Source organism: Aspergillus alliaceus, assembly GCF_009176365.1.
Source record: "Aspergillus alliaceus strain CBS 536.65 unplaced genomic scaffold BDW43scaffold_50, whole genome shotgun sequence".
In the NCBI taxonomy this organism is placed as follows: domain Eukaryota; kingdom Fungi; phylum Ascomycota; class Eurotiomycetes; order Eurotiales; family Aspergillaceae; genus Aspergillus; species Aspergillus alliaceus.
This window is the reverse complement of record NW_022474733.1, coordinates 145,366-171,915: the sequence shown is the minus strand read 5'-3', so window position 1 is coordinate 171,915 and position 26,550 is coordinate 145,366. Positions and strand designations below refer to the sequence as shown.

General features: G+C 47.9%; 8 protein-coding genes across 8 annotated transcripts; 6 read left to right on the top strand and 2 right to left on the bottom strand.

The window, feature by feature from the left end:
• The first annotated feature begins 339 nt into the window (after positions 1 to 339).
• Positions 340 to 1,486, top strand: BDW43DRAFT_287791 (uncharacterized protein). Its single transcript, XM_032043196.1, has one exon. The coding sequence runs from the start codon at positions 471 to 473 to the stop codon at positions 828 to 830; it is 360 nt and encodes a 119-aa protein (XP_031896520.1). The 5' UTR covers positions 340 to 470; the 3' UTR covers positions 831 to 1,486.
• A 249-nt stretch (positions 1,487 to 1,735) lies between these two features.
• Positions 1,736 to 3,445, top strand: BDW43DRAFT_287789 (glycoside hydrolase family 71 protein). Its single transcript, XM_032043195.1, has one exon. It carries the CDS (start codon positions 2,143 to 2,145, stop codon positions 3,358 to 3,360), a length of 1,218 nt encoding a protein of 405 aa, XP_031896519.1. The 5' UTR covers positions 1,736 to 2,142; the 3' UTR covers positions 3,361 to 3,445.
• A 5,165-nt stretch (positions 3,446 to 8,610) lies between these two features.
• Positions 8,611 to 13,640, top strand: BDW43DRAFT_314718 (P-loop containing nucleoside triphosphate hydrolase protein; the record flags this gene model as incomplete). Its single annotated transcript, XM_032047879.1, has 11 exons — positions 8,611 to 8,820; positions 8,877 to 9,405; positions 9,467 to 9,693; positions 9,746 to 9,890; positions 9,962 to 10,096; positions 10,159 to 10,392; positions 10,439 to 11,193; positions 11,262 to 11,424; positions 11,489 to 12,821; positions 12,878 to 13,355; positions 13,464 to 13,640. 11 exons carry the CDS (start codon positions 8,611 to 8,613, stop codon positions 13,638 to 13,640), a joined length of 4,386 nt encoding a protein of 1,461 aa, XP_031896518.1.
• A 3,196-nt stretch (positions 13,641 to 16,836) lies between these two features.
• Positions 16,837 to 17,821, top strand: BDW43DRAFT_314716 (ankyrin repeat-containing domain protein; the record flags this gene model as incomplete). The annotated part of the gene is made up of 2 exons (XM_032047878.1): positions 16,837 to 16,957; positions 17,025 to 17,821. The coding sequence occupies 2 exons, from the start codon at positions 16,837 to 16,839 to the stop codon at positions 17,819 to 17,821; spliced, it is 918 nt and encodes a 305-aa protein (XP_031896517.1).
• Positions 17,822 to 18,392: 571 nt separating this feature from the next.
• On the bottom strand, positions 18,393 to 20,098 carry BDW43DRAFT_322051 (cytochrome P450; the record flags this gene model as incomplete). Its single annotated transcript, XM_032049472.1, has 4 exons — positions 18,393 to 18,545; positions 18,612 to 19,059; positions 19,123 to 19,506; positions 19,566 to 20,098. The coding sequence occupies 4 exons, from the start codon at positions 20,096 to 20,098 to the stop codon at positions 18,393 to 18,395; spliced, it is 1,518 nt and encodes a 505-aa protein (XP_031896516.1).
• A 625-nt stretch (positions 20,099 to 20,723) lies between these two features.
• On the top strand, positions 20,724 to 21,844 carry BDW43DRAFT_302957 (uncharacterized protein; the record flags this gene model as incomplete). The annotated part of the gene is made up of 4 exons (XM_032045336.1): positions 20,724 to 20,777; positions 20,817 to 21,263; positions 21,369 to 21,470; positions 21,581 to 21,844. The coding sequence occupies 4 exons, from the start codon at positions 20,724 to 20,726 to the stop codon at positions 21,842 to 21,844; spliced, it is 867 nt and encodes a 288-aa protein (XP_031896515.1).
• A 1,086-nt stretch (positions 21,845 to 22,930) lies between these two features.
• BDW43DRAFT_314713 (uncharacterized protein) lies at positions 22,931 to 24,160 on the bottom strand (the record flags this gene model as incomplete). Its single annotated transcript, XM_032047877.1, has 2 exons — positions 22,931 to 23,415; positions 24,031 to 24,160. The coding sequence occupies 2 exons, from the start codon at positions 24,158 to 24,160 to the stop codon at positions 22,931 to 22,933; spliced, it is 615 nt and encodes a 204-aa protein (XP_031896514.1).
• A 529-nt stretch (positions 24,161 to 24,689) lies between these two features.
• BDW43DRAFT_314712 (S-adenosyl-L-methionine-dependent methyltransferase) lies at positions 24,690 to 25,880 on the top strand (the record flags this gene model as incomplete). Its single annotated transcript, XM_032047876.1, has 1 exon — positions 24,690 to 25,880. The coding sequence occupies one exon, from the start codon at positions 24,690 to 24,692 to the stop codon at positions 25,878 to 25,880; it is 1,191 nt and encodes a 396-aa protein (XP_031896513.1).
• Between the last annotated feature and the right edge of the window lie 670 nt (positions 25,881 to 26,550).

Genomic DNA, 26,550 nt, shown 5'->3' with positions numbered 1-26,550 from the left:
CAGAATAAATTCTCTTTCTTTTGTGTTAATATGTGGACCCATTTTCAGCACAGATATTTTCGCGGATTCAACTAAAGGCGACAGAATCTATTACTACTGTATAAAATGAAGCGCCCCCGTCTCCTTTCCCGTTGGCCTCTCTAAGTCTTAAGCTCAACGCATTGTTCAATACCTTTATCCTGTTCAGGTTCTGTTTACTGTTACGTTGCTATTGATTTGTACCCAATATATAAGCATAGCAACCTCCTTTCTTATTTTAGAGGTAGGGGGAACACTTTCCATATTTCTCCCTTCACTGCACCATTTCGACGTATTATGTTGCTTAGTAGCCTGTAAGTAGGGAAGCCTTTATGATTTCCTTCATCTGAGCGAAAAGCGCTGACCAGATTGTAAAGATCTGAATATTAGATAGAGCAGAAGTAGCAAATATCTGCAACCGGCTTTGAGAAAGGCAAAACCCAAGCCAAAGCATGCCTCGCCAAATTAATAAACTCCCTGAAGTAACGGAGATTGGTCAGGTGGACCTCAATGAATGGTACCCTATTTATATTGCTTGCATGCGGTACTCCCTTGATGAAGGGAAGCACTCATCTTTTATTCAGTCACTGACCGCTCGTATCAATATTCGGCTTCCATATCAGCAATTGTCCGGCCCGCTCTTTCGTTTCCCTTTGCCCGAGTCAACGAATCTTGCGAGTGTGGGCCCAGTTACAGCTTCCCCTCATGTGTCACTGCGAATGTATGTCCGACATCTTGTTGCGACTGGCTATGACACGCCACGTATCCTAACGGCCTTTTTTGGTGATCATTGGAAGGTCGGCATTGGATGAGTGTGGGAGCAACAACGCTGCAATATCTGGCTTGCTGCGAAGAGTGGCCAACTGTCATCCATAAGAACGCCCTATAACACTCGTCTGAATGAATAGGAGCCATTTTACGGTCTCCCCATAACTCAGTACAGGAGAAGGACACACCGAATGGGGGATTGAGTGGATAATATTTCGGACATAAAAACTTATGTACAATCATGAAATAAAGACAAGGAAGAGTGTTTTATTCATAAGGGGTATGGGGAGGCTCAAACCTAACTACCCACGGGCAATACCGAAATAAAAGCAAAGCCCCTCCAGCTTGGTTAAAATAAAGTAGAAAACAAGCTGGTTATGAGATTATCCTCAGCAAAGGAGTGGCAGTGTGGACGAGCAGACTGAAAGGATTCCTGGTGCTCGGACTCAAGGTTGTTTTTGTGGATATATGACGAGGCATGCACCAGATCTTCCGGGAAGGAGCGCAAGAAGAGGAAAAGTCTAATTCTATCTTTCTGCTCAATAGAATTATCCAGCTCTCTCCCTGCTTCTGGCGGCATGATTGGTTGATTGGTGGTTGAAAGAGATATATCTTTAGCGCGTGGTTGAAAACGCGTTAGTTAGGTAGCGAGACCGCACACCATTTGTGGCTGCGATTACCTAACGCCCTACACACCGGGTGGCTTGGACAGAACATGTCTCAGACCATGTTGCGCCAATCATCTGGTAGGGTGTTATCAAAACAGGGTACTGCTGTCACCACTCGCGACCGGCTACACATGGTTGTACAATGATTGGACATATCAGAATTCCGGAACATGCGGCAACACGATGTGGAGAAACATGGCAAACTAGGGCTTGTCCCGTACGTGAATCATTAGGTCCCAGGTGCATTTGTGCATATAATAAAGCTCCATATAGTGGATAGGTTTTAGACAGTTCGGCCAGCTCATGAGACATATCGCCCCACCTTTACGAACTGAACAAAGACTGCTCTGTGGCTTCAGATGTTTAGAAAAATATTTATAATGCTAGCGCTGCGCCATCGAGATATGGATGAAATTGCTGGTCCATTATTTCCGTAGAGCTCCTTGCCACTACAATGAGGCTTCTCGCACCTCTCACGGTACTATCGTGGTACATCGCCAAAACTCAAGCGAAGGCAGTATTCGCCCACTTCATGGTACCCACCGCCCTTTTCTAACCCTCTATTTATAGACGGAATGTCTTACTAACCGCGCCGTAGCTCGGGAATTCGGCGGAATACTCAGACAATGATTGGAGGAATGATATTAAGCTAGCCCAAAATGCCCATATAGATGCGTTTGCCCTGAATATGGCGCATAACGAGATATTCGCCGGCACACTCCATAAGGCATTCGATAATGCCGACAAGCTGGACTTTAAGCTCTTCTTCTCGTTCGACTATGCCGGAAATGGCAGCTGGCCGAAGCAAGACACCATCAACCTCATGAACGAGTACATGAACCGCTCATCATATTATCACTATGACGGCAAGCCTTTCCTGTCGACATTTGAAGGCACAACCAGCCCCGATTGGCCTGAGATCAAGAACGTAACTAACGCTTTCTTCGTCCCCGACTTTTCTTCCATCGGTCCGGTGGCCGCCGCCAACAAATCCTATGTGGATGGCTTATTTAGCTGGGCAGCTTGGCCCAACGGCCCTACAAACCTTAACACTTCGGCGGACGATGCATACAGACATGCGCTAGGTGACCGCCCGTACATGATGCCCGTGTCCCCCTGGTTCTATACCAATATGCCCGGCTTCGACAAAAACTGGGTGTGGCGCGGCGACGACCTCTGGTATGATCGCTGGCAGCAGGTTATCTCCTTTCAACCGGAGTTCGTTCAAATCATCTCATGGAACGACTACGGCGAGTCCCATTACATCGGCCCGCTGCACAAGAATGCCTACAAAGCATTCGACCGCGGCGAAGCCCCTTTCAACTACGCACTTGGCATGCCCCACGATGGCTGGCGTACCTTCCTACCATACGCAATCGACCAATACAAGAACCCCAACTCGAGTATCCCCATCGACGAGGAAAATGTCGTGTCCTGGTACCGTCTTCATCCCGCCTCGGCCTGCACGACTGGAGGAACTACCGGGAACTCCATAACGCAGGGCCAGGAGGAGTACAAGCCGTCAGAAATTGTCGCTGACCGGATCATGTACTCCGCTCTGCTCAATTCCACCGCCGATGTCACCGTCGAGATCGGGAAGAACAAAGTCAACGGCGCTTGGGATGATGTGCCCGAGGGTGGGAAGGGCATCTATCATGGCAGTGTCCCGTTCGGGCAGGATGGTGACGTGAAGGTTACCATTTCAAGAGGTGACAAGGAGATCGCCAGTATATCTGGAAAGGCTATCACGTCGAAGTGCTCGGACAAGGATAAAGGATTCCAGAGTTATAATGCTTGGGTGGGTACTTCCGGGGCGCATGGTACTAAGTTCCTGTCGAGCGGAATGTGCTATTTTACTTTTTTGGGAGCTATCTTTGCTTTGGTGCGGGAATTAGCCTCACTGTGACGTTGTTACGACTTATTGGAGCATGGATGGTTTTTGTGTTACTATAATTAGAGCTTGTGATATAGAAAATGATTTGACAGCAGCTTTTTAACAATACATTTTAGATATAATTTACAAACACTTCTATGATTATCTTATTCGCTTTGCGTATTGTATGGTATGAATTGTTTTCTACGTAATTGGAAGCATGCTGGGGCCTATCGCCAGCTTCTTGCTACTAGTCATTCAAGCATTTCGAATTACGTAGAAAGCACATTATATTCTACTTTTATCGTTCTTCGAGGACTAATAGATTCGGTTGCATAGGAGACTGGGTGCCATCCAGGTGGATCTATAAAGATATGTATTTGTGCAGGAAGAGACAATCGCGTGTCCAACGGCGCGGACTCTGCCATGTAGAAGCACGTCATCCTTTTTACAAGTATCTCATAAGTATGAAGCTGGATGGAAGAGCAAAGGATAACCTTGAAGAAAAACGATACATACCAGAGAGCTTAGGGAGAGGGGAAGCAAAACATACAGAATATAGGCCCGGAAAGACAGTTTGGCATTGTTCGTCCCTGTTGTCCCTGTATCTCGAGTTTCGAGATATAATCTACGTTCAGCTGCGTTCTACTACATAATCTGCAAATTTACGACTTAAGACCAAGGGATTTAATTACTATCGCGTTGTTCCGGCGCTGTGCTTGACTCGTTGATGAGCTATCTCACCCTTGCCTTTTCTGAGCTCGCACCACAACCATATTCAAGTGAAATTAAAAGATCAACCGTGCTGCTAGTACCATATACCGGGAAGATACATCGTATCACCACAAAATGCTAGATAATAGTTGTTTTTTTGTTGACATTCCAAGTTATCTGACCGCACATTACTGTACAAAAATCGGTGGATGCAACAATGTAAGAAATATATTCTTGATTCTCTCGATGGAAAGAACGAGTGCTGTCTTTTATAGGCCTAAACTGGGCCGGTATTTGCCCTTTGCAAATTCGCATACAAAAAGCAGTACCGTGGCTGAATCCTGAGGCCTTTGTCAAACCCCAAAAATTAGTGGTACTTTTGGTTGACACTAATCGGCCTAGGACTACCGAACGATGAAAGCTGACCGAGTGATGGCGGTTTGCCAGAGGTTGGCCTGGAAATAGCAAGATGAAGCCAAAGATGAGGGCTAACAGAAGGATAACGGCTACAAAACAATTAAGGTTGGCCGAAGGATGCTATCTACTGGTTCTGGCCTTTACCTTTTAATTGGCTAGGTAACTACCCCATGGCGTATGACAGTCTGAGTGTTATTTCCGCAAAGACCGTCCTGAGATATGCATTTAACTCCGGTAAAGCCGACCGAAGATTTAAAATGATGAGATGCCATAACCCCCTCAGAGGCTGCAGATACCGAGTACTACACTGCTTAATGGCCCGTCGAAGTTCCAGTATTGCTTGAATGAATCCATACGCGACTTCATTCTCCACGGAGGATATACCTGACTTATCAGGCAAAGTCATTATTATCACAGGGTACGAAGAGGTGATGCTTGCCTTGCTTAGTTTCACAAATCTTGGACTGATATATCGTCATTGCTCTGTACTATAGAGGTGCAACAGGGATAGGAAAAGAAACTGCTTTGCAGTTATTTCGCCGCAACGCCAAAGTATACATCGCGTCGCGATCACGAAGCAAATACGATGATCTTACGAATGAGGTTTTCCGCTCAGCAATCAATCAGGACCATGATGTAGAGAGGCAAGAGCAATTTCAGTTCCTTGAACTTGATCTATCGAGTATTGAGAGCTGTGTTCGGGCAGCGCAGGAGTTCAAATTGAAGGAGCGAAGACTAGATGTGGTGATTGCTAATGCTGCATTAAGTGTTGCGGTGAGTTGATCAGTCCATAAAGGGAGGCTTGGTAGTCCTTCTCTAACGTTTCTCAAAGCCGTGTACTCTGTCCAGAGACGGCATAGAAATCCAGTTTGCAGTAAGTCACTTCTGGTTTGTTGCATGCATGACTGACAAATTTTGCAGACAAACGTAAGCAGAATCAAGACGAATTTTAGTATCCTTTGATGAGGCTGAGTATCTTGAGGACGTAGCATTTAGGCCATTTTGTTTTCATTCATCATCTTTCTGTGAGATGTTTCCATCCAAGGTCAGATCCTTTTATACACTAACTAGCTTCTGGAAGGATATCATTCAGTCCACGTCAGTCCTGTTCAATGAAGCACGAGTCATAGTTGTAGCTTCCCATGCTCATGCTATGTACAAGTCATCCCATCCAGATACTATCTGCTTTGAGGATCTCAAGAAGGAGGGGCGAAAGCGGCTGGAATCTTTCCAGGACGTTCAAGAAGCCCTACAAAGGTTATTCACACCATCCACACTCTCTGCTAGTACTAAGAAAATATAGATATGCACGGTCAAAACTAGCTAACGTCCTCTTTGCTCGAACCCTATCTACCCGGTTCCGGCGCCTGGGCTACGCTAATGTATTTGTCAACTCTCTTAATCCAGGTAACGTCATAGCCCATAAAGGATCTTTGTCCTCATTATTTCTAGGCAGCGACCTTCTATCATCACCTGTATCCTCTATTCTTGCCTAATGATTGACTATAGTGCTCGCTAATACTAAGTTTCTAATACTAGGCACTATTGGCACTTCATCCTCTACTGATTCGGCTGCTATCCCTTCCTGGTTATCGGTTATCACTTATCCACTTGTGCGTGTTACAAGTATACCTCCGAAGTCTGGGGCGTTGACGAGCCTCCTTCTTGCAACAAGCCCTGAGATCCCAGCAAGGAAGCTGCATGGAAGATACTTTGATGTTGGGCCATTAGCTGGCAAGTTCTGGTATGGGTATAGCTGGGATGCAACTGAGAGGAAAATGTCAAAGCAAGCCAAAAATGAACGATTGGCTTCACAATTGTGGGAATGGAGCTTCCAATCGATGACGGAAGCACAAAGGAAAATGGTCCGAAGTGGTGATGTGGGTTAATATTTTAAACACACCGGCCCCCATCTCATCTTATCCTGAGGCGAAATAAAATATTTTGATTGGGAGATTCACTGCAACTGGCATACTAGGCCCTACATCCGCTAACCTGACCGGGAAATGCGATTCAAGGCTATTCCAGATAAAGATACGATCGACGTAGCTAAGCAACATGGAAGATTTCTTAAAGGGCTTGGCATATAGAAATTGGTTCTATTCTATACTTCATGTATCCTCCCTACAGACACCGTTGGATTGCAATCGACATTAAGGTCAGCCACACAAGGCAGATCGACAGTTTAGGCTCCCATATTCTAGCCCTGTGACTAGTTCTAACGCCACACTGATCCTTCAATCGAGAGGCAGGGGAGAGGATGCGTAATGGCTTCTTATAGACTTATGACTTTCTCTGATTCCATCTGCTGTAGACCGGACACAGTCCTCTACTTTTTATATAAATATTATTCTCATTACTAACGTATATTTCCTTGACGTTTTTGATTTATCCCAGACTTCATAGCACCTCTATCACCTGGCATCATGGGCATTTTCAGGGATAAAGGTAGCAGCGCCAATCACTCATGCCCTACGCCAACATCTCTCTCCAAAAGTACCATGGGTTCATCCTGCAGTCTACAAGCTAGCTGTTTCAGTACATAAAAACGATGCCGATATATAGAATCATTAGACCCGGTAGTGGGAAACATATCCTTCTACCACCTAATATGATAATCTCCGGTTCCTGTACAGCCTTCGTCTGTCTAGTTGTATTTAGTCTGATAGCGTTTCACGCAACACACCTAAGCAGACCAACTGAGCAAATCAAGTATGCTCGCAATTCCCACGCTTACTGTCCAACTCGATGGAATGTCTCTCATACAACCATGATAGAATTATGAAAGTTTGCCTCCTCATTCCGCTTTACCCAATTTCGTCTTTCCTTTTCACCTGCTTCCCAATGGCTTCCGTGTACTTAGAACCCTACCCCTGGCTAGGGTACATGCAGGCTATGGCGCTTGGAAGTTCTTTCCTGCTTTTGTGCCAGTTCATCTCAGGGGACTACCAGACCGAAGTTAGTCTTTTCTTCGCTGCTTTTGCAGCACCACGGAAAAAGAATAAACCTCAGGTCAGCGGGCTAGAATGGTTCAGGGTACGTTGAGAAATGTTTCTATTCCCGCATACAGGGATTGGATTCGAATGAGTTATTGGGCTGACTGCTGCAAATGGGATAGAAACAATGGATTGCGATCTTCCAGTACCAGTTTTGCTCTACTTGTAGCCGTTGCAACCGATATTATCCAAGCTGACAACATATACTGCCTAGACAGCACCGAACCCTACTTTGCGCACATCTAGGTAAGAACAATTGATGGCCTTCTTCGAATTGAACAATAGTAGGACAGACGGTGGTATAGTTAACTGTCGTAATAGGGATATCTACAGCTCTTGCCGTCACGTCCGTTATCAACTCCTACAGTGCCTTTAAGCAGAACCTTACAAGCCACTAGTCTCTGGCCAAACTGCTGTTATTCAAGCTAATTGTTGGTCTATCGTTTATTGAAAAGGTAAGCGCATCACTCTAAGCCTTACCTAGCGCATTTAATCTGCATTTGTGATTTAATAGGACCACTATGAATTGCATATATTAGATCATCTTTATGATTCTACGGTCCACCGGTTTCCTCAAAGAATCTCCTACGCTAAGCTACGCCGACGTAAATATTGGTATACCTAATATGGTGAGTTGTGTCCAAATGGTCCCCTTTGCGCTCTTCTTCCCCTACGCGTGGAATGTGGCACGGTATTTTATTTCGCGCCAAAATCTAGCACTGCCAGCATCCGAGAACCAGAACCTGAATCGTGATCAAATCACTAGTCCAAATTGAGTAGGATTGTGGCTGATAGCGGAGCTTTAGTGGTAATTTTGGTTGACAGTATGGTACTGTGGTCTATGATATCAACATATTGTTCCCTATACTAGGTTGTTCCACTATACTAGGTTGTTCCCTATACTAGGCAACTGGATTGCGTGCAGCTGGTCAATAAACTTACTTCCTTCTTCTTCCCCTGAATCACATCAGCGGTATACAGTATGCCTTTCAAATTCCCCGTAGGCCCAGCAGGGATTCATGCAGGGATTGTTTTCCAGGCAACATCGCGCGCGTCATGGCCTTGCGGCCCCCGCCTACTATTTCTATGTCGTTCCTATCGCATATCTTGCTTGACCATTACTTTTTGTCGCATGTAGCTGAGGTAAATTTGAGCCATGGCCCACAATTCCACCGTCTCCTGGGTGGACGCCTTCGGGCCTGTCAGTCACGTGCGGGGATTCGACTTTACGTTGACCTTCGAGCAGGCTGTCCTGTCAATTATCCCATCCTCAGTCTTGTTGCTGGCAGGACCGCCTCGACTGCTCTGTCTCACTCGATGCCGTTCCAAGACGTGTTCCGGGCAGAAAAGCTATATCTGTAAGCTGGTGCGAATAACCTCAGAGTGCTTCCAATATTCCGCTCCATCACTGATAGATTCTAGGTTGCCTCATCCGTCAACTTAGCCTTACAACTCTCCTTACTAGTGTTATGGAGCGTATCACCATCCTCGCAGACCTCGACGAGCATCTCCGCTGCCTCCCTAGGTCTCGCTAATGCGATCATTATCATTGGGCTTTCCTATGTTGAAGACCGAAAATCAACAAGACCTTCCTCCATATTGACTGTTTACCTACTGCTCTCAATTATATTCGATGCGACACAGATTCGGACGTTATGGCTCACGCACCGAATTCCCATGGCAGCGGTTCAGAGTGCCATTGCCGGGATAAAACTCGCCATGTTACTGTTGGAGATGCGAGAGAAGACCTCCTATCTCCAGTCCCCCTACCAGGAGTATCCTCCGGAGGCAACCAGCGGCATTATCAACCTTAGTTTTGTCTGGTGGATAAATCAGCTCTTCGTGATGGGATATCGGAAGCTTATAGGGAATCAAGACCTTTTTGATCTTGACCCTGGGCTTGCGTCAGGCCCCGCGGGCGAACGACTAAAGAGAGTATGGGAGAAACATGGTCTGTTTATCTTCACTGCTAGTTGCACCCGTCACATGTGTGAGATGTTAACAAGGTCCAGGGAACACAAAGAACAAGCTTTCGCTGCCTTGGGTCTTTGTCCGCTGTTTTTGGAGGGAGCTTCTTGCCGTGGTGTGGCCTCGATTGTGCTTGATTGGGTTCAGCTTCGCCCAACCTTTTCTAATTATGGCGGCGGTCCAGCATGTTGAGCGACCGGTAACTACAGAGACCCGAAATGGTGGCTATGGCCTTATTGGGGCCACCTTCCTGATATATCTGGGTATTGCGGTAGGCCGCTTCTGTGCTATACGTACAGTTCGTCACTAATTACAAATCCTAGTTATCGAACGTCCACTATAGACAGTGCTTCTCGAGGGTTTCCGCCTTATTTCGTAGTGCAATGATCATGTTAATCCATGACCAGACATTATCACTCCATGATGGTCTTTACAGAGAAAGTGCCGCTCTTACATTGATGAGTACAGGTGAGTTAACAAGTAACCTCCTAGATTATAAGAAGATGTACAGTTTCTTATCTTGAAATGGCCCTTGCTAGATATTGACAGCATTATCGATCATTTGGAGAACATGAATGACATCTGGGCCCGTACAATAGAAGTGGTTATTGGCATAACATTACTTGGTCTCAAGCTCGGCGCGACCTGTATCGTTCCATTACTTCTTACACTGGGTCAGTTACAAGAGGAGTACACTTTGTCAATGGAACAACATAGTACTTACTTTTCCATGCAGCATGCCTAGTTGGCCAGATGTTGGTAGCAAATACCATCGGAAACGACCAACAGAATTGGAACCTGGAGATCCAGAAGAGGGTCAAGAATACCTCTGCTGTTCTGGGGTCAATAAAGGCAACCAAGATCTCGGGGCTTTCCAAAGCATTGGCCCAGAACCTGCAACAGCACCGTGAACGGGAGCTATTTGTATCTCGAGCATTTTTTAAGGGGATAATGTGGTTGAACGGTTTAGGTATGTTGATTCGCGTTTCTACAGGTTAGTAGGCTAACAATAGAAGCAACTTTGCCCCGAATATGGTCCCCAGTCATCACCTTTATCGTCTATGCGATCCAAGCACAGATCCGAGGTCACAACTCTCTAACCACAGTGGAAGCATTTACTTCCCTAGGCATTATCACTCTTGTTACAACACCCGCAGAAAAGCTTCTCGCTGCTTTGCCACAGCTGGCGGCGGCCATGGGATGCTTCCAGCGCATCCACGAGTACATGGTATCCGACCCAATTAAGGACAGTCGACTTGGATGGAATAGATCCCTATCGTTAGACTCGACAACATCTATAGCTAACACAGATAAGAAAGGATCCCCACCACTAACTGACGATGAAGAGCAAGATGTTGCCATTAGTTTGGACCACGTCACAGTCGTGCTTCCACAAAATGCAATATCTTTTACCCTAACGAATGTGTGCTTCAAAGTAAAAAGCGGCACTTTGCTAGTAGTAACAGGTCCTGTCGGCTCAGGCAAGACAACTTTACTTAAGGCTATCCTGGGAGAACTGGGCTGTCAGTCAGGGACCGTCTCTGTTAAATCGAAGCGAATCTCTTATTGTAGTCAAAACCCCTGGCTGCTGAATACAACGATTAAGAAGAGCATCACTGGCCTCGCAGATCACATGGTGGATGAGAAGTGGTACCAAACCGTCCTACATTCATGCTGCCTAGAGGAGGACATCCGTTGCTGGCCCGACAGAGACCAGAGTGAAGTAGGAAGCAAAGGCCTTACTTTATCAGGGGGACAAAAACAACGAGTGGTATGCTATACAAACTCCTTTTCTTATTTTTTTTCTTGCTTTTCTTCTTCTCCAGGCTAACTATGTAGGCATTGGCTCGTGCGGTGTACAGTCGCCAGGATATAGCTTTGCTAGACGATACCTTAAGCGCCTTGGACATGCAGACTCAGGAGATAATTATTGCACGACTTCTTTCGAATAATGGGATATTTCGACAACTGGGAACAACAGTGGTTTTAACAACTCACAACCGTATGCTCTCCTGCCTACTTCAGTGCGTAATCCAGGTTTCTAATCCGTGATGTGTTTTAACTAGCTCAATTGCTTAAGGTGGCAGACAGCATGATCTCGCTTAATTCACATGGGCAGATCGAGTTCCAGGCAACGGGTGGAGACACCATTCAATACGCAAACTTAATTCGTGGCAGAGAAGTTACGGTTGCCGGAGAGGGTGGTCTAAATGAAAAGACCTGTGATGAAACAAGCAGATCATTAAGTGACCCTGTGAACAACATGGAAGATCAGGATCAAACCAGGCAAATCGGAGATTTGTCTGTGTACTATTATTACGCACGAATAGTTGGTCCAGTTCTCTGTACCGTGTTTCTCCTTACCCACGCCTTTTTAGCCTTCGCCGAGAACTTTCCGCTAGTATGGCTAAGCAAGTGGACCGAGGCAGGCGGCGGCCAACTTCCGCTATATCTCTCCGTCTATATTATTCTAGCACTGGCTGCATCGGTGTTAGTCGTGGGATGCATTTGGGTTATCTTCCTTGAACTAATGCCGAAGTCGGCCATCCGCTTGCACTGGAGCCTGCTGAACACCGTTATTAGAGCACCACTGTCCTTCTTTTCCACGACTGATAGTGGTGTAACACTCAACCGTTTTAGTCAGGATATGGCCTTGGTGGATCTGGCGTTGCCTATATCTCTAATGTCGTTAGGGCAGTCGTTTTTCGGATGCATCGCCACCGTGGGCTTGATTGCAACAGGCTCAGCATATATGGCCATCACGATACCGGTGACACTGGTGGTCCTGTATTTCTTGCAGAAAGTATATCTAAAGACCAGTCGACAGTTACGATATCTCGACCTGGAGTGCCGAAGTCCCTTGTACTCCCATTTTGTTGAGGTTCTTGACGGACTGCCCACAATTCGGGCATTTTGTTGGCAAACAGCATCCACTGAGGTTCTAATTCAGCATCTCGATCAGTCCCAGAAGCCATATTACATGCTGTTATGCGCGCAGAGGTGGTTAAATCTAGTGCTGGATATTATGGTAATGGCATTGGCAATCATTGTGGTGGCACTGGCCATGGAGTTACACAAAAGCACCAATGCAGGCCTTCTCGGCGTTGCCTTAAACAACATTCTGGGACTTAATCAACTACTGTCATCCTTCATCACGTCATGGACCACATTTGAAACCTCCCTCGGAGCAATCGCCCGCGTTAAATCCTTCGTAGAGACCACGCCTTCTGAATTTCAGCCTGGAGGAAGCTCAGAACCGCTGGTGTCCTGGCCCGAGCAGGGAGAAATACACTTCCAGGATCTCTCTCTTTCCTACCCCGATGGGACTTCGGCCTTGAATAATATTTCGATGTGCATTGCACCGGGGGAGAGAATTGGTATTTGTGGCCGTTCAGGCAGGTACGTCTTCCCAACATTAATTCTATTATTCTTCTAACGCTGCATCCATGCTCTAGTGGGAAAAGCTCTTTTATACTCGCTTTACTTCGCCTTGTGAACCCATCTCATGGCATGATCACAATTGATGGGGTAGATATCAAGAGCATCTCCCCAGCAGCAATCCGAGAGGCGCTAATAGCTGTTCCACAAGATCCATTCATACTTCTAGGCTCTGTGCGGTACAACGCAGACATCATGGGGGCCTCTAACGACGAAGAAATCATATCTGTATTAAAACAAGTCGGCATCTGGGAGGCCATTGAAAGCCGAGGAGGCCTGGGCACAATCCTCGAGGATCATCCATTGTCTCAAGGAGAGCAGCAGTTATTCTGTTTAGCACGGGCTATTCTCAAGAAACGAACCCGCCAAGGTAGATACCAGGTGGTGATCTTGGATGAGGCCACCAGCAACGTTGATAGCGAGACGGATCATCGCATCCAACAGGTTTTGAGAGATGCTTTCAAAGGCTGCACTGTTGTTAGTGTCGCTCACAGGGTAAGTTCCCCTTTCCCTATTCTTTTATTTTCTTGCTCAGTAACTACATCCATACACTATTTTATTTTATTATTAGCCATTGGTCCCTTTGGGAGCTAACTTAAATAGCTGGACACAATCACCGATTTTGATAGAATTGCTGTCCTCGACGCTGGATTCCTGGTTGAGTTCGATACACCACGGCGCCTTCTTGCGAGAGATGGACTTTTCCGTCGGATGGTTTCAGCCTTTGAGAAACAAGAGTCAGATGAAATACGCGGGGTGAATACTTTAAGGAGCTCTTAAAATCCATTACATGAAGCATCAGTCACTAGTCACAATGACCACAATATCCGCAGTCCTTAAGGCTACAGGCAGCATAATATGCCTTATAAAGAAAACCGCCGCTTTTGTAAATTATATTGATTGATAGAACTTCAGCAGTGAACCCTAACACTATCTGATTTTAGGTGACGAAGGAACAGCGCTTGATGATCGACGTAAATAAAGGACCCTACTTTGCTCTCACATAGGATGTCACCACGGTCTATGGGTCTTTGCGGGCGGAGTACGAGACACCGCCGACATAGGGTAGCATAGTTCCCCTTATCATCTATACATGATATGTACTGCATATATAATTGTCGCTTTCCAAAACTGGCAAACGGGGAGGGGAGGTGAGGTTAAGGAAATATATATATCCGCAGCGGTTAAGCCCCAAAAACAAGGTGGTTAGCTGGGGTTACCGTTCAGGCCCCTAGGCATCAAGCTAAGCCTCTTTAGGTAGGCGGTTTAGTAGGGCTGTTTTCTGATGGTCATACTTTGTCACAGTGCTATCGGTGCCTCACTCCCTAGAGAGGCTCCGTTTGATAGTAACAGTCATTAGCGTGGAATTGCTAATAATAACATATTATTTCTTCAGCCGCAATGTCTTGGCTGCATACGAGCGCGAGGGGTTAGACTGTATGTAAGATTACCTGACAGTGGGGCTCCGAGGTGACATCTAGGGCGTCACCTTTCAGGGGAAGATTACCAGTCACCAGGTGGGGGTACATTGCTTAAAGCCTGAAATTGCGGGAGTGGCGGCCTGCCGATCTGGATACTGCCCTATGAGGGTAAAGAAACTTTTCTACTAGTGATACCTATAATAGGTGATTTTACTGGAAAAGGGAGGTTATAGAGAAAAATATGTTTGAGTAAAGTAAATAGAGGTCATAAAACGTACGTGCTAGTTACGTAATAGAAGTTCGTCTGTAAAGATATGGAGGACTGAACAATAAGCTACATCAGCCTGTGTGTTTAGGGCACAGGAGACTTAAATCTTACAAACTACGTTACATATTGGAAGTTAGTTCGGAAAGATTTAGGACGGGATAATAGGCTATGCGAACCTATGTGTTTAGGGCACTGGAGTCTTAAAACTTGCATACTACGTTACACAATACAGGTTAGTCTGGAAAAATTTAGGACTGGACGATAAATCACGCCAGCTTATACATTTAGGGAACAGGAGACTTAAATCTTACGTGCTACGTTACACAATGGAAGTTACTCTGGAAAGATTCAGGACTACAGACGGATAAGCAGTAAGTAGATTAATATACGTTAACGAGATCAAGGGCAGCGAATTAGGGGGCTTATAATTCACTGGGATTTCGAGTGAGAAACCAATCCTGCCTAGGTGCCTCTATTGCCGCACGGTTATGGCCCGCCGATGACATTTTACGAAAATGCCACTATGCAAGCGGTTCATGATACACATAGCGTTCAAAGTGCGTGGGTTTGGGCAGTTACAGACCTCCTTTTTCATCCACTATTTCAATGGATCCTTCTCATTTTCAATTGTAACGTACGGGGATGACAGCGGATAGTGTCCAGCTGATTCGTAGTAAGGCTAGTTGGAGCAAGAAGATTATTGGCTATATAACCTTACTGCGCGCTTGCGCTTGTGTGCGCAAGAAGAACACTAATAGTTATTCGCTGATGCTTACGCATCTGCCCATGACGGTCCGATGAGAAACCTTCTGGGCGAGCCCTTCAGCGGAGGTGGTCACTTGCCTAAGATGGCATGGGCATCAGCACCTCGCATGATCTACAGGCCTGAACCCGGCGTGCTAATGGGGTCTGAGGGGTAGGAAGATATGGGGGCCCGCTTCTCCACGAAGCAGAATTGTTGTCGCAACGATTCGCAACGATTGACCAAGTTTCCCCATGCCAGTCCCTGCCAACACTTGGATTGGTATTGGGCCGATGGCAGAGCATGATATAAGACAGATTTTGTAATTTTAAAGTTCCGGGGAAAGGTGCTAGTTCTTCCGGAAACGGGAACAGTTGCTGTTTGGAGCAGAAGTCACTACAGCAAGTTGCTTTGACTGTCGATCTACTACTGATGCTATAGCGACAGACAATGGAACTTCGCTTGGCTTTTTGCCTGACAGAAGGGGCTGAAGTCGGTGATCTAACTACGTTCCAGGATGCACCGGCTTATTTGCTAGAGGAAGAGGCCAAATCATTGACTGATCAATCTGCAGATCACGCAAGTCCGGTCCCAAGAGAACATGATGATGGGGGTGCCTCAGCTGCAGAACCAGAGCCAGATTCCGATGATGATAGTGTCCCCTCGTCTCCGTCCAGGCTGGACCAACCGATCGCCAGTCCCCAGCTGGCGCTAGAAATTGTCACTCTCTCAGGGGCTGATATCAACCGTCATGCGAATTATCCAGTCAGCCCCGACCCTGCCTCCCTCGAACCTTCTCTTTCCTTGGTATCTAGTTGGCCGAGCGGCTTCTCCAGGATTTCAGTCGTGATCAAGGTTGTAGTACTCGCGATGTAACAGCCGATCTTTGTTCGGACACGATGACGTATAAAAAACTACCTATGTTGCGGGGTAAGTGGTCCTTTTGAATGACATCCTGGCACAAAATACGAGGTAAAGTGATGCATGTAGTTCGATAAGCGTCCATCTATAGCGCTAGCTTAGATATGTTTGTGCAAATACCTTGTATAGTTCTCTAACAGGATGGCTCTTCCAGAACAAAAAGGTCCCCATTCCATTCTATTTTCCTGATCCCTCTGTGTCCCCGGGCATTTGTGCAAATATCTTAATGATCTACGCGGGTTGCTTATCAGTTTTACATGCACCAGCACCAATGGTTTCTTAGGGCCTATGGGGTTTGTAAGTCGTCAGCACTAATACAAGGCAGAAAGCTTTGCCGACCAATCAATGTCTTCGAGCGTTCGTGGTGTGCTGTAGGGTGACGGCTCCGATGCAGCTTGCAACTAGTGAGGCCCTCATCCGCGCTATAACTCGTGTTTAATAACTTTGTTTGCCTAATGATTTCTCATCGACTATATCTGCGGTGGCGTCGCTTTATATCAACATACGAGGCAACGGTTGGGGGCTACAAAACAAACACTAACACGTATAAATTCTTGCAAGCACAATCGGCCGTATATTCGTGTGATTACGCAGCAGCGCTGGGCGTAACTTGTTGCTTTCAGAATGCTATGCACCTCCTGTGGCTTTCCAACGTTGACACAAGACTCCAGCTCCGCTGGAGCAAAGGCGGCGGCGGCAGATCGCCGTCGTGAGCAGAATCGTCGGGCACAGCAGCGATTCAGACGTTAGTCGAGCGATCCACCATAAAGCGTTGCTAATATTGACTTTCTGTTCTCTCGTGGGCTTTACAGAGAAACATCGTCAACGAAAAGCCACCTCAGAGCAAGATCAGTCGCATCCGCAAAACAGCGCCTCAGATGCCCTAGACGACAGTAATCCAATAGCTTCGAGCGCGTTGACACCATCCAGTACAATGTGTACGAGTCGCAGGCAGTCCTCGATAGGCCGTTACGAGGAGAGCCGAGGAGATAATGTTATTGATTGTGATTTCTTTTTGGATCCGAACGACGGCTACGGGGTGGACAAAGGCGCGGATGACTTCTGGACATCGACACTGAAAGAGACGGCTCCCCTTGCTGCTACTACCCTTGTCCTCCCTTCGGAGCTGGAAGACAGCCGAGGACACCATACAACAAGGAGCCTCGGTGATTCTGTCGATAACAACGAAGGTGGCAGAGCACAAGGAGGACTGACCATGCTTCATCGAGCAGTGCAGACTGGCAACAGCAAGGTTGTACGCCTTTTACTCGAGCATAACGCAGATTGCAACTCGAAGGACAACGCTGGTCTGACACCCCTATCGTGTGCAATAATCGGAGGCCATGAAGAGGTATTTGAACTATTGCTATCACATGGGGCCGGTATAGGACATGTTGATAATGATCATCGGTCGGCCCTTCACTGGGCTGTGCTACATAATCGTCACAGGATACTGAAACGGCTTCTGAGCTGTTGCGGCGGGGACACTTCGTTGCTCAACAGACGGAACAAGGACGGAGAAACACCGCTATCAGTCGCGGTTGGCGCGGGAAGTGAGGTGGCTGTGGAGCTGCTACTAGAATCTGGGGCCAAGGTCAACATAGAGTGACTATATCCGGCCAGAGCCTATAGAGATCTAAGACAGTAACCACATAACCTGACCTCAATACCATGGAATATCTGTATGGAAGATTTCGGCCTTAGGACCACCACTCCCACACATGAGCACCTATACCAACTCTACCATATTCGTATCTCCACGTTAAGAACCCCAGCTCGGGTTTTCCACGCTATCGAAGAGGCAGTGCCTGATATTGGTACATTATCTTTTGCGGATGACATTGGCCTGTTAGTCGCTGCCAGCTCGGTAGAGCGGGCCTGTGGAAAAACTGCAAAAAACTGGGGAAGTGGCCATCTAGTGGAGATAGGACAGAATAATGCCATTTTACACCGTCTACCTAGATAGATCTTCTTTGGGACCTATTTTATCCAAGCCAGCCTTGCCCACCAGATAGATCACGTAGCAACCGTTATCACTATCACAAATCAATACATATCATCTTTTGACCCCAAGCCTTAAATCGTTCCATTTGTTTATTTGGTCCGTGTTGTGGCTAAAGGAATGGACGACGCGAAGCGGCAGCTATACGCTGCATGCAATCTGGCGGTCTCGAACAGACTTATAGGCCTCGGACCTTGACCTTAACCTGAAGGCCACTCTGTTTATTGAAAAAGTAGTCATGGGTCGTCCAGCTCTTGCTCGGGTCCACCAAAATAAAATCGAATTTGCGAATCAATAGTGGTACGATTTTGTATATCTCGCTAAGAGCAATCTATGACCATGTTAGTGCTCATACTCTGTCTGCCTCGTAATGTAGTTAGTCTCTGAATAGACTCACGTGCTTGCCAATGCAAGTCCTAGTGCCCGCCCCAAACACCAGGTTGTTGCATCTTTCCATGTTGGGATCAGTGCGTCCGAGCCATCTTTCTGGACGGAACGTATCGGCATCCGGGCCGTATACGCCCTCATCTCGTCCTACGACAGCCGCGTTCATACCGACTTTCCATCCTGGCGGGATGTACATTCCGGATAGCTCAATGCCACTCTGATCCACGATCCGAGGCATAGTGAATCCCACGCTAGGATGCAACCGCAGTGCCTCTTTGATCGTTGCCTTGAGAAGTGGAAGCTGAACGACTTCGGAATAACTGGGAAAGTCGGATAGTTTCCCGTTCTCCACGGCTTGGTCAACTTCCTTTCGAAGCTCTTCATATACAGAACGATCCTTTACAAGGTAATAGAAGACTGCTTGCAGCTCAATCATAGTTGCGTCGGCGCCTGCTGTCCTACCAAATTAAATGTATCAGTGGATTGTATGTGCGTGCGTAATTTATGCAGCGATCACTTACAGAGCGGCAAAGGCCTCGTTCTTGACGTCTTCGATGCCGAAGTCCAATTCATCCCCTTTGCAATGGACAATGGTTAACAGGTTATGTAAAAGATCCTTTCTCTCCCGTTTTCCAGGAGCTGCAACAGCGGATACTCTGTTGTCCACGCTCCTGCATGCCGTTTCGATTATGTGATTCATTCCTTTGAACCCATTGCGAGCGGTAGAGCCGAGCATGAATAGACCCATAATCAGCCCACGGACCAGAGGCGAAGAAGCCGCCGCCGTTGTTAGTACGGGAAGCATTAACTTCAGAGAGGCGAGAAAGGCGCCCTGGTCGCCACGATTTTCAATGAAGCCGAGGCAGCGACCAAAAAAGAGCTCTCCAATAACGTCGTAGGCGTACCTAGCGAATGCAGTTTATTAATATTTAGCCGCTATAGATTAGGAAGAGAGGAGCCCCACCATAGAAACCAATCCCCGAGATCAATCGCTTGATCGGGAACGGTACGCTCGGTCATACGCTCGACAAACAAGCGACTGCAGTCGTCAATGTATGACTCCAAGGTCAAGACAGTAGACATACTGTACACGCTGTTCACGATGCGTCTTCGCTCAAAGTGCAGCTTTTCGTCGACAATGGCGAACGCGTTGGGGTATTTGGAGAAGGATCCTACATTCCAAATATGATAGAAATCAGACTTGTTGAGTGGGGAGGTTGTGCTGTATATCTTGCGAATAGCTTCGGGATCTGCACAAGCGATCTCATCTGGCGCAATGCGGACAAGTGGTCCGTATATCTTGTGCAACTCCCGTTGCACCACATCCAAATCTCCTCTTGAGACAGCATAGGTCAACCACAGTCGGGTGACGGATGGCCAGAACGGCCCAGGAACTTTGCTGAGAGGATGAAATATCTTGCAGTAGATACACCAAGACACGATGTACCCAAAGGCGGCAAACCAAGCAGCACCGAGAATAAAACCAATAGTGATCATCGTCCTTGTATGATTTTGGGTCTTTGAGATTTGGGTCAGAGTTTGTGAAGCTCAGTAGGGCCCAGCCTCAGTATGGACATTCCACCTGAATGAGACGCATGTTCAGGTAATATCTATGAATGAGTGTTTTGTAACCATAATCAGGACCATAATCAGGACCATAATCTGGACCATAATCTCGACCGTAATCTTGATCATGACCGGTACTTTTTATACTAGCTAGGATTACAGCCATGATTATGATCAGGAATTCTGCGAATTTTGGTGAGGGTTAAGCTGTATCTGCCAGATTATGCCAAGCCTCAAGGTGTGGTGTGCTTACTATCTCTCGTTTGCCAGATCATGATGCAGATCGCGGCAACAAAACACTCCCTTAAAAAATAGCTTATGATCATTGGGGGGACTAGGGCAGCATGCACTGAGACGTAGTCACACAATAAAGCCGCATCATATCACTGTGCCGCTAGTCGATTGAGTGATTAGCACTACTTACACGACTGTAAGATTCTGAGAGAGCGGGGTAGGTTTCTGCAGGCTAAGCTTACACTGCAAATCATGTCAGCTTGATCACAAGCCCCTTTACCTTGTACGTACTTGGATGGGGTTACTAGTTGCAAGTCACGACATGGCAAAAACGGCCTTCATCACCGGTGCCAATGGCATCGGCGGTAGCGCCATTGTTGAGTATCTCTGCAACACAACCTCTTCAGACGACTAGGACTCCATTATCGTCACGTCGGGGGGTCCGTTCAACCCTACTGTCACGGATCCTCGTATCAAGTTTATCGCTCTCGACTTCACACACGATACTCCCTCCCTAGTGGAAAAGATGAAGGAGGTCTGTGGCCCCGTCAGCCATGCTTATTTCTGTTCCTACCTTCACAAGGACGATTTCGCAGAATCGTACGCCGCCAACAAGACCCTGTTCGAGAACTTCCTACGTGCTCTCGACAAGACAGCCCCCAGTTGGAGAACGTTACGCTCCAGTCTGGCGGAAAGCACTACAACCTCCAGGTCGAACCCGTGCCGTCTCCGGCGCGGGAAGACGACCCACTCCGCTATGGACCATTCGAAAACTTCTATTTTCCCCAAGAAGACAGACTGGCCTAGATGTAGCGTGGAAAGGCCTGGTCGTGGAATGTCATCAGGCCCGAGGCCATCAACGGTGCAAACTCGCAGCACTATGGCCTGAACGAGGCCCTCACCATTGCCATGTACTTCTTGATCTGCCCTCGCACTGGGTATCGCCGCCCCGATGCCGACGAACCAGCGATACTGGGAGGGTATTGAGGACGTCTCATACGCAACTTTGATTGTCGACCTGACCATATTCGTTTCGACCCGGAAGTCGTGCGCCAATGAGGCCTCCAACGTCGCCAACTGAGATTATTTTTCCTGGCGCTACATGTGGCCGCGTCTCGCCGCAAGTCTCGGCGCCAAAGCCGACTCCCAGTAGCATTTCCAAAAGCCGTGTCCAGAGAGGGTGAGTTTCAGCTCGACTGGAGTCTGGCCGAGTGGTGTCAGGACAAGCGGAAGGTGTGGGAGGACTTGTGCGATCGTCAGGGTTCGCCGGGTGCCAAAGTGGCATTCGACCTTGCCGGCTGGACGGTTGGAGATTTTCTCTTTCAGCGGACGTGGAGTGCTACACTGAGTGTGAATAAAGTGCGCCGGTTCGGATGGACTTGTCACATTGATTCCTACCAATCGTTTGTCGATACGTTCGATAAGTTTAGAAGCTCGGGTTGATACCTAAGTAATGCAGGGAATGCCATTTTTAGCTCATAAAAGACTCATTCTCTCCACTTATCTACAAACGCCATCTCTCCCCAAAGGCATTGCTAATAAACGGACCCATCTGAGCCGCCCCAGGCCATCCATATATATTCTCTTAATCTGGTGCGGCAGACCTCACCGATTCTCTCTTGAGACGGTGTTGGGAAATTTGCCATTAAGAATATTCACCCCCAGCGCCATCAGCGCTTGCTAACTCAAATTATTACTCTAAATTAAGTTTAACATCCATATCGAGCCATTGGCTATGACAGACACATGCGTCTAAACAGTGGCCTTGGCCACTACCTCTAGATGGTCCGTAGGGGGTTTATCAGCCTTCTCTATCATTTGTGTGTTCGTTCTGTTCCTTTTCCCCTCCCAAGCCGCCTACCTGCCTCGGGGTCTTTTGGCTAGACCCTCCTCAGTATTCATTATCTGCTGGGCGTTACCTAGACGTCCCTAGATTGCCCTTTCTACTATCCAATCTCTTTGCTCTCTGCTTCTTCTACTAGCTCTGGGCCCTATCTATCTCAATTGGCTGCTTCTCCTGGGAAGTAACCGATATTTGTCGTTGCAAAAATGGCCACTAGGGCCCTCATGGCTCTCTGGTCCTCAAAGAAACGGCATTCTGGGGCTATTTCTCTCTGTCTGGGCGGTGGCACTCCTGCCCTGACTAGGGCCCTGTACAAGGCCCGTCCCTGGTGGCGCCATTGCCTACATTCAATTAATAGTTGGCCTGTTGTTCCCTGTGGAGCCTGGCAGCTCTGACATCTAGGTGAGTCACGGACCCGTATTTGACTCAGGTAGGTCAGTATTGCTGCGTGCCCAACCTTTAGCTGATAGGATCGACTAGCGAGCTGTTTTGGTGCTGCTCCTGCTGCCATATCTAGAAGCCATCGTCTCTGGGGTGGTTAGCGCTGTTGGGCCCTGTAGGAATGTTATCTAGGGCCTGGCTAACTCGACAACAAACGCATCCTATGAAGCGAATAGTTGAATCGCTCTATGGCCACACCCCATTTCTACAGGTCTGTGAGTAAAAGTCAGTGAAAACACGACTATCTACTCCCTCTTCAACCTGGCCTCCATAATCGACCACTCTCGCGGCGTACTCCTTGTCCCTGATACCTCCAACCCGACCTTCTCCAATAACGCCTTGTGCTCCGCCTTAGAACTCTGCGCACCTCCAAACGACGCGAACATACTTAAGTCGAACCTCGTGATATTCTTAGTCGGATTGAGCTCTGGTGCTAGGGTCTCATGAATCAATAATCTCGATTCGGGACCCGTGGCTGCGGCAAATTGTGAGAGAAACTGGACGGACACGTGGTCGGCATGGTTGTGCACGACACCACGAAGGTAGTAGATGCGGGGCGTTTTTGACCGGTTGTGGGTGCGCCACGTCGTGGTCCATGATTTCGACGTCTGGCAGTGAGGCGCCCGCGATCTTGCTCGTGACCTGGGGAAGGTCTTGCAGAATGATGCGACTCCGAGAACGCGGGAAGGCGCTGCGGGCGCGCATGGCTTGGTGGCCCAGACGGCCGCCGCTGAGTGAGACAAGGTTAGTTTGGATTTTCCTTCTTTTCCTTCTTGGGGTTAAAACCCAGGAGGAGGCCTTACATGCCGACGAAGATGATATCATCTGCGTCGGAGTTGGTGAAGACAGTCTCGAAGGGGTAGAAGCTAACAAAATCCTCCTCCTAGGTAGTACGGGGGACTACCATATAGTCGCTGAAGTATTTACTTAGACTTAGGTCTTTTGACATGCTCTCCCAAGAGAGTTGCGGTGGTCTTGGCCCCGACCTGCCAGGCACAGTGGTTCGCGTCAGATAGCACCCTGTAATTGCTGGCATGAAGCCAGGCTGGGAGACCGAAATATGAGGCATTAAGCCAATTCTGAGCTTAACACGATTAGCAGCCGTATTGGAACTAGAAGAACGTGAGATATTGACTGAGTCATGACGTTGCCTTTTCGGTAGGGTTGTACATAGTCCCTAGTGACTGCGTTTGCTGTATATAGACTTAAGGAGACTTGGTCGACCATATAATGTGCATCCAACAAACGCAGGATTCGAGCAACCAAGGCTGGGCCGGCATTGAGCTCTCTAGCAATATCGGCGGCGCTAAGGGACCCCAGTGCCGGGAGAGGACATTAAATATACCCATGTCACAAGCCACTCCGGCGCCCAACAGCTCGAGAGGCCCCCATGTCTGTGCTTCAGTAAAAGCCATAGGGGTATGGAGCTGATGCACAGCCTTTTCGGCAAGGCGCAATGCTCTAATGCCGAACATTCTCATCATCAATTCCAGAAGGAAACAAGGTGGGAACTCGACTACAGAGAGCCTCGAATTGCTGAACCCATTCCTCAACAGTTGACATAGTGATGTAATGGATGAGTTATGACGCTGGCGAGCGAAAGAGGAGAAGGCCACGGGGAGACTCCACGTCTTATATATACTCCGTACACTGAACGCTGAATACGTCAAGGAGTTATGCGTATCTATTAAAGTATCATATTTGCACTTAAGGATAGCGGGCATGCTGACATGCACTATGTGGCCATGACACCATGTGACCATTACAAGTTGTCACAGACGGCTTACATAGCTGACTACATCCATGACGTTACATGTACACGCTGGTGCATAAACAATGACAACATGGGCCGAGAAGCCTAAAGCGCGTCGGCAACCAGCACGAATACATAAAGGCCTACGAGTCCATGTTTGTAATCCTCACTACTGGAAACCTATCCACTCTCCACTTTGAGAATACTCCCTTGCGATTCTCATTCCGGCTGCTTTCGTTAAACCACTCACCATGACGGCTGATCGGCTCAGTCGTATCCAGGCCCTTGCGGCAGAAATTGCCGACTTGAGCAAAACCTTCAAGGGTTCTTCCGAACTGTTCATGGTCGACAGCCTGCCATGTTTGAAGAAATCCGAAGAACTCGTCGGTCTTGTGCAGTCCCCTGCAGAGCATGCCACGTCGTTAATTGTGAGAACCATGGAAACGGCTGTTATCAGGACGCTGTTATCGTTAGATGTCCTTCAGACTATTCCGACTACCGGTTCCATCTCTCTCCAAGACCTTGCGGTGGCCACCGAGACCCAAGCATCCCTGCTCGAGCGTCTACTGAGAGTAGTGACAAGAACAGGTTTTCTTATCCGCGAGAACGGCACATACCGCCACACGCACACGTCCTTGGCCTATGCTGGACAGATTGGGGCACTTTTCGCGCCCTGTTACGACGAAGGAATTCGGGCCTTGATCAGGCTGCCCGAGTATCTGTCTGTGAATGACAAGGAGGAGGCGAAAAGCGCTAGACACAGTCCTTTTACGTGGAATGAAGGCCAAGAGGGCAAGTCCACATTTGAGATTCTCTCCACGATGCCGGCAAGAACGGAAGCTATACACACTTTGGCAATGAATGTCCAGCATTTGCGGCCATACACAGGCTTCTTTGACTATGCTAAACTGGTCTCCGAAGATCGTGAAAGACCCGTTTTCGTGGACGTGGGTGGGGGCAATGGACACGTTATCAAGGAGGTCCTGCAAGCATTCCCTCAGATACGACCTGAACAGTGCGTCTTGGAAGATCGTGCAGAGACCCTTGAGCTAGCTAGGACGACGGGCTTGCTTCCTGCTGGCGTGCAGCTTCTCGAGCACGACTACCTTACTCGTCAGCCCATCTCGAATGCGAAGGCGTACCACTTACGCGCGGTAGCTTATAACTTGGGCGATGCCGAACTTGTCCAACTGTTGAAGCAAATAGTGCCTGTGATGGGCACAGATTCAAAAGTGTTGATCGCAGAGAATATCCTGTCTGATGACAACGGCACTGCCTTCAGCACAGTGTCAGACATGATCATGTTGTGCATCGGCGGCAAAGAAAGAACGGAGCGAAATTTTCGTGAAGTCCTTGATCAGGCCGGCCTGGCAATCGATAGCATTCATCGTGCGCCTGGATTGGAGTATGGTATCGTGGAGGCAAGCTTGAAGATGGCATGAGCTCGCAGGAGCAAAAGGCAAGGAGCAAGTTGAATGAATTTCCGCTCTTGCCCTCCCATGGTATGTGGCGAAGCGTGAAAATGTTCTGGGGCTCCTTGACCTCCGCTTGTTTCTCGGGCTTCGTCTACCAGACTCAGGAAGCAGAGTGGAAGAAGACGTTGATGGTAGTTCAGCACGACGGCCCAGCAAAATCAGCCAATTGCCACCCGGATATTGGCCGCTGACCAGCCGAGATCGGGGCAGCCCCTCGAGGGTTTCAGCTGGATAGAATGACCGGCCCTTCCAGATCTCACTAGGTGTCATATATCTTTACTAGCCGATACGTACAGGGACCAGATAGTTAGCCACCATTCTGTTGAGAATAGATTAAAGAGGGAGAGGGAGGGAGAGAGAGAGAGAGGGAAAGCAAAAGAGAGAGAGAGAGACGTAAGCCTGAGAAAGTAAACTGCTTGAACTGCACTTAGAATGGGAAGTGAATTAACATCGTGATTTTTTGGTATTTAATTATTTTTTTCCTGATTCTCGCTCTGCTGGCTTGGTCAACAAATTCCAAGACCTTTCGTGTGCGGGCATCAATCGTAGATTGCTTGATCAACCTCGCCTGTACAGCAGATTCAAGATATCGGCCTCGATATCGCGACGGGCCCGGCATTTCCAGATGCCGACGATG

Excerpts from the sequence above, each read along its gene's own strand:
- BDW43DRAFT_287791 (XM_032043196.1), top strand. The coding sequence starts at position 471 with ATGCCTCGCCAAATTAATAAACTCCCTGAAGTAACGGAGATTGGTCAG.
- BDW43DRAFT_287789 (XM_032043195.1), top strand. The coding sequence starts at position 2,143 with ATGGCGCATAACGAGATATTCGCCGGCACACTCCATAAGGCATTCGAT.